At 54.4% G+C, this 11,634-nt stretch overlaps 1 protein-coding gene across 1 annotated transcript; it reads right to left on the minus strand.

The window, feature by feature from the left end:
• Window positions 1-3,153: 3,153 nt before the first annotated feature.
• PDIA3 (protein disulfide isomerase family A member 3) lies at window positions 3,154-10,922 on the minus strand. The gene is made up of 13 exons (XM_027666744.1): window positions 10,657-10,922; window positions 10,472-10,550; window positions 9,671-9,788; window positions 9,189-9,296; window positions 8,181-8,310; window positions 7,584-7,700; window positions 7,075-7,200; window positions 6,454-6,636; window positions 5,814-5,922; window positions 4,890-5,018; window positions 4,404-4,483; window positions 3,838-3,895; window positions 3,154-3,554 (listed from the first exon to the last, which is right to left on the minus strand). Exons 1-13 carry the CDS (start codon window positions 10,824-10,826, stop codon window positions 3,435-3,437), a joined length of 1,527 nt encoding a protein of 508 aa, XP_027522545.1. The 5' UTR covers window positions 10,827-10,922; the 3' UTR covers window positions 3,154-3,434.
• Between the last annotated feature and the right edge of the window lie 712 nt (window positions 10,923-11,634).

Below are 11,634 nucleotides of genomic sequence, written 5' to 3' on the forward strand. Positions count from 1 at the left end.
CCCGGGGCTCGGCGGCGGGTGCCCACAGCCCCCAGCACGCACAGGGCGCGTCGCCACCGGTTCCGCCGCGCCGCGACTGCCGGGGTCCGCCCGGGCCGGGGCCGCCGCCGAGCGCATCCCGCCGCGCCGTTACCTAATGCTGGGAAGCGGCTCAGGGGATTAGCCCGGGCCGGCGGCAAAAATAGCCGGCTCAGGACGAGCCCCGCCGCGGGGCTCCCGGCGCCCGCCCCGCCCGCCGCTGCCCCCCTGGACCGTCCGCCCGCCGCTGTCGCGCACGCCGTGCAATGCCGCGGGCGTAGCTGCGCGGGTGTCTCCGGTACCGGGACGGCGGACCGGGTCCCTGGCTCAGCTTCCTGCACGTGCACCTCGCGGCGGCGGCGCGGGCGCTGCGGGGCTGCGGGCGGCCGCAGCTGGGACCGGGCCTGGCAGGGGGAACCGGGCACCAGAGGGACTTACCGGCGCTCGCTGTTGTTGCAGAGAGCGCCGGGGCCCGTGACCGCCTTCCAGGGCAGCTGGGAAGTGAGGGGACTGGGGGGATCGGAGATTCCAGGGCAGCCGGGATGGGGCGTGCAGGGGGGAGCAAAGAGGCTTTGGCCAGAAGGCCATGACAAACACAAGGACGTTGCAAGCCTGGGTGAAACCTCATGGCCTCAGGCTATCTCTGCTGCAGTTGCAGGGCATCCCCTGTGCCCTGGACCACACCATCCCCAGGGGCTTCCCAAAAGGCCTTTGGGATCTCCCCGGTGGGCCAGGGGCTCTGTTCCCACCAGAACTGTGCAACTGCAAGCTCAACTTTGGAGAATGGGTCTTCCAGTAAGCCCAAGTTGGAGGAGAGGGGCTCCAGAGTTTTAACCCTTGTGATCTTCTGCTCCTCGCCAGATGCAGGTCCCAGGTGAGCAGTTCCTCCTCAGCAGAGATCCTGGATTACTTACAGGAAGAGAGCTTAGCACCCACTGCCACAGGCTCCCTGTTGCTTGGTGTAATTTGGCCCAGCCCCACAGCATGGAGGGGTCGAGATGAGCTCCTACCTCGTCGCCCATGGCTATAAGGTAAGTTTGGGCACAGCCCTGCCTGCTCACTGCCCTTCAGGTCTCAACAGGAGCATGGGCCCTGCTCTGCCACACAGGTCTCGCAGGCCCCAGGAGAACAGGCATTTCCTGGTTGCAGGAGGTGGTACCACACCACCTGCTCCACAGAGCAGCATTTAGTGTAGACAGAGTACTCGACTGCATGCTCATATCAGCAGCATGAGCTGGAGGTTTGTGCAACTGGAAGCCAAGATGAAGAGGCTGAAGCAAGGAACAGAGGAACACAAGGCAAGCAGGAGAGCCCAGGCACTGTGGCACTGTACAGCCATGCTCTGGTCCTGGGTCCTGCCCACTGCATCTCTGGATTCCAGGTACTTGAAACTACAATTGTGTATGAGTGACACCACCTCAAGAAGGTGAGGTTGGATGCAGGGCATGGACTGATTTCTCTCCTGGAGCTGATCCATATATATTTTTTCCCCCTCCAGATGCATCCCAGCTACCAGCAAGAGAAGAATTGCTGTGAATACCTCCACCAGAAGCTGTCTCATACCAAAAGAATGGCTCTGCAGTTTGAAAGAAGCAGGAGGTCCTAGGCAAACTGCTGTTGCAGGTTTTTTCCTTCCTTATCCAGCCCTGTCTCTGAAGCGGTGCCTGCTGCTCCAGCTGTCCTGTAGCACCTGAAGCCAGCTCATTCCCTGCTCCCTGGGGGAGAGGAGGCCGTGGCTGCAGGGGAGAGGTAGAGCCAGGCACTTGGAGACCTTTTGCTGAGGCCTGAGCCAGCCCAAGGGGGATGTGTTACTTTGGACGGTGGCTCAGTCCCCAGCTGCCACCAGGTCTGGAGTCACAGTCCAGGGAACAAAGCCAGGATGAGAACAGCTTCCCAGCCTCTCCCTGACTGAGGGCACTGCCCTACCCACCAATGAAGCAGTGCTCCAGTTTGGTGTTACAGGGGTAATTGTGAGCTGTCAGGAGAGCTTGTTGTGTTCCTGTTTCTTGCAGCAGTGCCTGGAGCCCACAGCCAGATGTGGGACTCCTGCCAGTCTGAGGTGCAGGGACCATTGGACGTTATTTGCTCCCCCCAAGGAGCCTCTAGACCTGTACTGGGCCACAGAGCACCTGCCAGAGCAGCAGAGCACAGGAGGAAGACGCTGTTTGAGCTACGGATGCAGCTGGGGAAGAAAGTGTTGTACTGCACAGCTGCTGTAGCCAGAGTAGTGTGTGCTAAGCCTTGTATGAGCTACTGTACCTGGAGAATTCCAGCAGCGATAAATAACGTGCCCAGCCTTTTGAGTTGTGGGGGAGGAATCCAGAGATAGAGCAAGCTCTGGCTCTTGCCCTGGTAACTGCTGCCACACAGCAGTGCCCTCTTCAACTTGCATGCAGCACAAGAATCCAGAGTCAGGGCAACAGCCCCTCCCTGGTCAGCCCATCTCACTTCTGCCCTTCCCAGAGGAAAGTAGGATATCCTGGTCAGTCACAGCCCACACCACCCAACCCAACCACAACACAGGGTCTATTCCTCTCCCTCTTGAAGAGTAACTCACAGCTATCAGCCCGTTTCCTACCAAGAGACAAAATGATCTTACAATTAACTGGTCTTAACTGCCCTCACCACAGCCAAGCACCTGGCTATGAGAAACTCTCAGCCCAGGCCCTACCTGTGTTTGGGCAGAGTCTGTAGGAAGTAGCACTCCTCCCCTACCCCTGACTACTTCTGCACCAGCTTCAAAGCTCATTTATTTCTGCTGCTGAGCAAGCCCCATGCCAGCCTGCTCCCTGTGCTTGCACTGCTCTGATCCAGCAGTCACAGTGAGCACCACGTTCCTCTGAACTCACTGGGGCAGCACACAGACAGCAAAGGCACTTGTGATCAGAGTCCCAAAGCCCAAAATGTGTGTAAATGTAGCACCTGAAGCCCAGCACACTGGGACAGTGTGCTGCTATGTTCTAGAGGGACTGTGGTAGCTGAGGAAGGAGGAGAATAGGGGAGATGGCTGAGCTCAATGGTTAGGAACAGACGTGTGAGAGCTCACTGAAGGGAATGACTCACAGCAGAGAGCTGCTGTCTGTGAAGAGCAGGATCCCAGTGTTAGGTATGATGGGTCACCCCAGGACAGAGACACTTGGTCTTAAGGGGGTCATTTTATTGTTTCACTTCTCCAAATGTACAAAAAAAATTAGAAAATAACTGTACCCCCCACCCTTCCCAAACCACAAAACAAACCAGTCTGGGGAGCCCAACAACAGTGCAGCTAAGAGACGGCAGGAAATTAAACATTACTAGATACAGCAGCTGAGGGCCATCAGCCCATTGGCTCTCCACAGCCCAGAACTGGCCCCAGTCTGCCCAGTGCTTCCCCAATTCACAAAGAGCTCATTCTGACCAGATAGCAAATGGGTACTTTACAAATCCTCCTTCACCTTCTTCTTGGATTTCTTGGATTTATCTTCCTCCTGCAGCACAGGAGTGTTGGTTGCCTCCCGCTTCAGGTAGCTGATGAAGTCACTCACTTCTCTGCCCCCCTGCAGAAAACAGATGACAGTGAGGCAGGGCCTGTACCCGCCATGGGCTTCCCCTCTGCTGAGAGGGGTCCAGGTGCCAGGCAGGAGACCCAGGTGACTGCAAGCACAGCTCTCCCCAGGGCCTGCAGCATGCAGTGCAACGTTCCCAGCAGGTACCACCAGGTGTGTTCCCAGGGCAACAGGACACAGAGCCACCCCCAACTCCAGAGCAGCTTGAGTGTAATTTGGACACCCGGATGCTCTTCACTTCTTTATAAAGCAGCAAGAACAGCAAAATACTCACCTCATACTTCTTTGGACTCTGCTTCTTGCCAGCTGGAGCAAAATAGATGGTGGGGAAGCTGGGGAGAGAGAAGGGACACCTGAGCTCCTGACATGCTTTGATTTCTGTCAGACCAGCCCATACGGAAGGGACTTGCATCCCACACTGCCCTGGTTTAACATGGCACAGCTTTGGCAGCTCTGAGGCAGCAGGTGTGGCCTCCAAGGGCCTGGCCACGTCTGCAGAGCTCACTGAGCTCACAGGTCCAAGTTTGCTGGCTGATTGCTTTTGGAACAGCAAGTCCAGATTTGTTTTCACACTGCCAGGAACAGAATCACAGCAGATTCCAAAGCAGCAGGGCAGGCCTCCAGGCAGAGCCAGGACACCAGAATCCTGGAGAATCCAGGCAGATCAATGTCCTTTTTTTCCACTCTTCATTTCTCCAAATCAAGCCATTGCTCAGCAGTCACATGTCAGCCCTCACACACACCCTCCCTGTGAGGCCCTTCCAGCTCTAGTGCTGTAGCCGATGGCAGACAGAGCCGGACCCACCCACTGACACACGGAGTCACAGCAGTCAGACCTACCCTCGGACTTCATAGGGAGAAGGCACATCATTGGCTGTAGCGTCCATTTTGGCAATGATGATATTGGGATCTTTGCTGAGCTGTGGGTAGAATGAGCCCGTTAGTAACCAATCCCAAGCTCCAGGAACCCAGCAGTCAGCAATGGCTGGGATAGCAGTGTCAGAGGACAGCACACAGGGGATGCCATCTCACCATCCCTTCCCAAATGGGAGACTATCATCATGCAGATGGAAAAGATCCAAAAAGAAGCTTGGCCAGTTGAGGCCAGTCACTGAATCAGCCACAGCCAAGGGCAACAGACTAAACCTACCACTGTGATTGCTACCACAGATCCTGCTGATGGACATCTGCACTCACCAGATGCCAAAACTCTAAGTCCTCAGGAAGGCACAATTATGTCCCATTATCACAGAGGCTACAAACAACCTGCAGGATTGTTTAGTGCTGCAAAATTCTAGTTCACTTTTGCAAGAGTTCCAGACCTACCTTCTCCCCCAATTCTTTGTATTTGGGCTCCAGATTCTTGCAGTGGCCGCACCATGGTGCATAGAACTCTATCAGGACATCTTTGTCTTCTGCATTAACAATTTCATCAAAGTTCTCAGCCACCACCACCTGTAAGGTTTGATCACACCAGTTAGTTGCTTCCAAGTCAGATATGAGGCTGTGACATGACATGTTCCACACACTCCACCCAAGCCTGGGCCTCCCACACCTGCACAGCAAGCAGCAAGATGACCAAACATAGCACTCCTCATCCTCAGCATGCTGATAAAAGTTTGCTACAACGTACCAGCACTACCTGCAAGTGAGGTCTGCACATGGTCTCCTTGCAGGAGGAGGACAAAACCATTTTTTTTAATCCCAGCAAGTTCCAAGCTGAGGAATCAGCCTAGCAGGGCCACCTGAGGTCATGCCCATCCCCGCAAACACAGTGATTCCCACTCCTGTATGAGGGCCTCACCATAAAGCCATGACAGGAAATGCTCTTACTCAGGGCAGAATTGCCTGGGAGGATGAAAGGCAGTCCCCAAAGACAAGATGAACACAAAGCTCCCTAAAATAGTGCAGTCACAACCAACAGGAAGGCCATGCCACAAAGGAGCACAAGCCAAGACAGCAGGCCTTTGCATAATCCCTGGAAATCTGGATGATGCTGCACTTGTGAAGCACATAGCTGTTGTGCTCAAGCAGCAGTTACCATGCTAAGAGAACAAAACAGAACCCGAACTGCAAGCTGCATGTCTCCCTTGCCTCAAAAAGCTGCAGTGCACAAGGGAGCAAGTAATTCCTCCATCTATCACTGCAGAGGCTCCTCGAGCTGCCACCATGCCACACTCACAGTACTCCACCCTGGCACTGGCTGGAAGATGCTGCTGAACAGTCTTCACATCCACATGCAGCACTCACCTTTACAGGGCCGTCATTGTTTTCAGGGATAGGCTCTGATTTCAGATACTTTTTCAAGTTTCCATCAACATAATCTTGCAGGAATCTCTCTAGAGCCTTTCCATCACGGCTGAAAGAGAAGTGATATTACAGCCATCATCACACATTTAGGATGAGAGAGGGAAACTTTCAAGGCTGATTTAAGCTCCTCCCACCCACACAACGGATGCCACCTGCATCTCTGACAGCACCAGTCTGGGCTGGCTCAGACCCCAGAACAAGTGCAAGGATGCCCTTAAGGGCTCTGACAGGAGGCTGGATGCACTTCCCATTTGAAGTTTTAGGCTTCCAGCACCGTTTATTTTTTCAAGATGAAAGGTACAACTATTTCCTTTGCCTTTTATTGCACCCTAGTTCCTAACCAGACACTTTGATATCTTTAATTAAATTCCCCCCCGTTTGTATAACAGGAAGGGCTGCAAGCTCTCTAGAGAGCAAGAAAACACACAAGCAGGACCCATTTTGACCCAGCAATCATTTCTTCCAACCGCATAATTCAGCTTTCCTGTTTCCTCCAAGCTAACAAAGTATCATCTGGTCAGAGACTTGTAGACCGAAGTCCAGCCAGTGACACCCGACACTAACAAGTTCAAGAACTCACGAGAACTCTTCTTGCATGACGTATTTATCTCCTTTGGCAGTTCTGATGGCAACAACTGGGGCCTCACCCACGCTGCTGTCCAGACCAAACTCGGAAAGCTCATGGCCAAAGGTTTTCCGACTAGCAACAGCATAAGAAAGTTTATGGCCAGCATCCAAGAATTTCTTTGCAACCATCATAACTCTGAAAGGAAAAAATAACAAACAAAAAGATAAAGCATTATTTCTTGGAACATTTTCTTACACGTGATGTAACACCCTTCAAGCTGACGTGCATGCTGGACAAGGAATTCAGTGGCACAAAGTGCTCTGCAGAGCCAAGTCCTGTAGAAATGGTGCTGAGAAGCAGAGCAGTAAGCTTGTGTCTATAGTGACCGAGGTGAGTGTTGTATGTTGCCATCCTCCACCCTGACCCCATGACCCCAGTGTCTCAGGCATTGGGGAACACCAAGGATGGAGCTGCACACCACAGCAGCGAGGCGGTTTGTGGGAAAGGTCTAAGTCCCTAGGGACCAGGGATCCAAGAGCAAGCAGGCAGGGTTTCAGAGGACTGTCACTTGAGTTACGGAACCACAGCAAGACAGGAACATCTCAAGGCCGATTCACCCTCCACCCCTCCCACCTGTTGCGCCAGTAGTTGGATCCCTTTGCGTTCTTCTCATAGTCCACATCGTAGTATGCCACCAGCAAATCCTTGCCCTGGATCAAGTCTTTGTTGTCTTCAGTCATGTGTGGGCAGATGCCAAAGCTGTCAACGAGAGAGGTGTTAGCAGAGCCCATGACCCCAGAACAGGCTCAACACAGCACACTTGTTTCCCAGGAAGAAACACTTGGTTCATTCCTATACCAGATTATTCTGAGTTAAATCTGCATCTCCAGCCACATCAGTGCTAAAGTGATCTAAATAAGGCCAAAGCTGGCACACTTCTCATAAGTTTGGGTTTTAAACAGAAGCATGGTCAGAATATGGAGACTGCATGCCAACAGCCAGGCCAGGATTTCAGGAAGGTGTCCCCAAAGGGGAGCAGTGCCAAGACATTCAGCACAAAGTGGCAGCAATGCCAGCTAGGAAAACAAGCTCTGACAGGGACAAAGCCAGTCTGTCATGTTTGCTGGTGAGGAATCGCTCACATGTTCTCCTGGATGAATTTCTTGATCTTTCCACTGGTGATTTTGTCTTCTGGGTACTTGATGGAGCTCTCCTCAAACTTGTTGGTCAGGCGTGGAGGACGGAATAAGACTATACCTCTGCAGGGAAACAGGTATTGTGAATCAGTTCAATGGGTCCCCGGGAGTCGAAGGACAGCAGCCAGATGACACAAGAGCCCATTCTCCAGAGACTATTCCCACTCACCACTCATAACTCAAACAACACCGTCTAGCTTCTTGGTGGCACTACTACATTAGATGTACCTGTCAGAGCCTCCTCTATGATCCAAAGAGGCCACAATGAGAAACAACCCCCCCACCATAATAAGCAATGGGGAAGCCAAATGCCTCCATTGAGATATTTCCCATCCACAGGCAGATGCTAACCTTGCAGAGCCTGCAACCATTTGCACTTGTCTATCTCAACTCAAAAGAGACAAAAAGGATACACCACTGGCAACTGGGGAAGAAACTAGACCTTAAGCTATGTTCACAAAGTGAACCCAGCTAACAACTAGAATCCACGAATCTGTTCCAAATGCCTCAGTAACAAGAAAAGCTTTGTTTTAAGTAACTTACTCTCCATCTTCCTCATACTTCTGCACCAGCTGCTCCTCGGAAGTGTGTGCGAAGCGGTAGTTGTCCCTGAGGCTGTTGGCTGCTTTCATGAACTCCGAATAAGCATCCCCAGATGCATCCCTAAAGAAGCCTGGAGCAGAAAGGTAGATGACCCCAAACTGACCCAGCTGCAGTCCCTCTGCAGCCCTCAGCATTTTTCTCTACAATGCACTGAAACATCACTCCTGAATACAGTCTTCCAATGTATGTTCAAGCCTTCACCTTTCACTGTTTCTCTCCCACTTTTTTGAACCTCCCTGCACTCTATCCCTTCCAGCAGGAGAAAGTTACTCAGGAGCTGCTCATCTTGGTCATTTAGCCAAAGGCAACTGTCCACTGAGCACCCAAACATCCATTGGTGACTGTGTGACACTGCCAGTGGTAAAAACTGCCGTTAGCACTTCATAACAGTAAGTTTGAGAACGCTGATCAATACTTATCTTCAAGACAACACACCTGATCTGCACACTTGCTGTTGCCACTGTAACCACAGTCACATGACCTGATGCCAACAGCCCCCTGGTGCCACCAGAGCCCCAAACGTACCCTCCAGCACCCCAAAGCTACCTGTTGTCAGTCAGCCAAGAAAGCAACAATCTTTGGAAAACATATACTACAGTGCTGGAGGGGGCATCACAGCCAGAGGGCCAGGGGAAAAGAGAAAAAAATTTGGAAGGAATTCTCAGGGTCCTCAGGTGCAACCTCTCATTTGAAGCAGGATCAGCCCCAGTCAGAACAGGCTGCTCAGAGCTTTGTTCAACTGAGTTGTGGAAGTCTTCCAGGCTGAACTCTTTGAAATCCCTCTGGGCACATCTTCCAGGGCTTTATTGTTCTCATTACCAACAGCTTTTTTGCTTGTGTCCACCTGGAATTTCCCTTGCTACAGCCTGTGGTACTGCCTCTGATCCTTCCACACGAGCTCCCAGAGCACAGTGCCTGCTCATTTCACACTGCACTACCTCTACTCACCCACGACAGAAGCATCTTTATCACCAATGAACTTCTCAAACTCAGCCACAGAACTGAGAGCCACTGAAGCAGGTCCTGCCTGTTTCTTGAGATGACTGACAATCCCATCTTGAAAGAGAAGTAAAACAATTAACTGGATCAATACCAGATTCCACAAGACACTTTTCAAGCTTCCTAATCCAAAAATTGTTTCTACAGAACCCATACATGTCCCCACTATAATAAATATGTGAACTGAAGGAGTGCTCCCACCAGCTTCATACAGGAACTTTCTAGCGTCCTGGGAACTAGGAGTTAAAGTGGAAACCTTCACAGGAAAATAAACATCCAGGGCTTTGCCAGCACAAAGAGTTCTGAAAAGGGCAAGAGGTGGTGTATGTGTAGGTGGGAACCTTCTCTGTATCCCTGGACACCAGGCTGTTACACGTGGGCCTGCCTCCTGCAACAGTTCAGCAAGCCAGGCACTGCTGACCAGCTCTTACCTGCTGTCCTGGGCCCATCATAGGTTCCTGCCTCTTCTCCATCTCGAAAAATCTTTAAGGTAGGATATCCACTCACTCCATACTTGTTACAAGTATTTGAGTTTGCTGTACAATCAACCTAAAGGGAGAGAAACCTTTCTATTCAGATCAAGATCGAGCCCTGACACACCCAACCCAGCCAAGGGACTGGAGAAATCCATCACATGGCCCCTGGTGCTGGAGAGCCCAGACTGGGAAGGAGACAGCACAGGTGTAAGGAGAAGCCTAGAAAAATATTAGAGGAAATACTGGAAAGGCACCTTTGGCCATATACACACAAAAAAATATTAGAAAAGACAGTTTCTTGTAACCAATAACAAGGAATTTCTCAGCACCTTGTCAGTACAAAAGAGTTCCCACAACACCTGAAGAAAGCCTGCTGACCTGTCCAAGAGTCCATGCCAGTTCCCGTAAAGGAAGTGAGAAATTGATTTGAGAAAACTCTACAAGTTTTGTGGCAGAAAAGAAAGCTCCTGGTCAGCAACCCTCACTGGGTAAGAGCAGCATGGTGCTTGCTCTCCGCCTCATCACACAGCTCAGGGCAGGCCTCCTCCTCCGGGCTGGGGAGAGCCCTCGCACACCCAGCACACCCTCCGCACACCAGCTGCGCGGCTGCAGCCCTGCAGGGCTCCACTTCCAGATGCTTCCTGGGCTTCAATGCTTCAGGAAGACGAGGCCCGTCGGAGCACGCCGAGCCCCGCAGGGCCGGACCCCGTCCGCCGGCCCGGCCCGCCCCGCCCCGCTGGGGGAGCCGGTGCTCACCTTCACGAGAGGCACGATCCCCTTCAGCCGAGTCGCGGCCGACTCGTACTCCGGCGCCAGCCGCTTGCAGTGCCCGCACCTGGGGGGATGGCGGGGGTCAGGCCGGTCGAGCGCCCGGCCCGCCCCGGCCCGGCCCCCCGCCCGCCTGGTCCCGCCGCCCCCCCCCGCCCCGGGTGGCCCCTCACCAGGGCGCGAAGAACTCCACAAGCACCAGCCCCGGGCGCTCGGCCAGGCCGCTCTCGAAATCGGCATCGCTGAGCTCCACCACGTCGGAGGCGCGGGCACCGAGGTAGAGCAGAGGGAGCAGCAGCAGCGCTGCGGGCAGGGCCCGCGGCGGGGGCCGGGGCGCGGTCATGGCGGCGGGGCAGCGGATGCGGGGGCAGCGGGAGCGGCGGGAGCGGCGGGTCCGAAAGCGGCGGCGGCTGAACAAGCGCCGGGGCCGCAGCCGGAAGTCCCACCCCCGCAGCCGGATCTGCCGTGTGGCAGCTCCTGATTGGGCGCGCGTCACGCGGGCCCTGGCCAATGGGCTGCTGGCAGGGGGTGGGGTCTCTGCAGCCGGCCCCGCCCCTCTCTCGCAGGACCGGGGTGGGCGCGTTCGGGAGCGGCGGGAGGGAGAGCGGGGGAACGGGGGAGAGTCCGGGGCTGTTCCCGCACAAAACCCCAATTCTCAGTCTCCCAGGGCCATCTCCCTTCACAGTGCGCCGGGCAGCTCACATGGGCCTTGGGGGACAGTGCATCAGTCGGGGGACAGTGCTCGGTACCCCGTTTCTGCCTTGCCATCCCTTTCCCCTTGGAGTCCGTACGCTTCTGCCCTCCCTCGTCCCCAGGTCCCTCCTGCTGACCGCTGAGTTTCAGCAACTGTCCCCGCTGTCCCCAGAACTGATGATCGGGGCCAGCCGGCACCGGGTGCTCGCCACCGGCACGGGGCCAGCCTGCTGGGCCGTTTCTGGCTTTTTTGTCACCGATATTGAGCTGTACCGGCCGGTGGCCCCGGAGCTGCGGAAAGGACTCGGGTGACGTCTCTGACTTCATCGCCGCCTTTGCGACAAAGAGCCCTGGACCGGTACCGCGTGCCGGGAAGGGCTGTGCCGCCGCCCGTCCTCCGCCCGCCACCTCCCGTCCTCCGCCCGCCACCTCCCGTCCTCCGCCCGCCACCTCCCGTC

This window comes from Corapipo altera, unplaced genomic scaffold (assembly GCF_003945725.1).
Source record: "Corapipo altera isolate COAL_440 unplaced genomic scaffold, ASM394572v1 349, whole genome shotgun sequence".
Lineage (NCBI taxonomy): Eukaryota > Metazoa > Chordata > Aves > Passeriformes > Pipridae > Corapipo > Corapipo altera.

Excerpts from the sequence above, each read along its gene's own strand:
- PDIA3 (XM_027666744.1), bottom strand. The coding sequence starts at position 10,826 with ATGACCGCGCCCCGGCCCCCGCCGCGGGCCCTGCCCGCAGCGCTGCTG. Across the intron at positions 8,311-9,188 it reads TAAAGATGCTTCTGTCGTGG|GCTTCTTTAGGGATGCATCT; the intron begins GTGAGTAGAGGT and ends TTTCTGCTCCAG. Across the intron at positions 5,019-5,813 it reads ACAATGACGGCCCTGTAAAG|GTGGTGGTGGCTGAGAACTT; the intron begins GTGAGTGCTGCA and ends CAAACCTTACAG.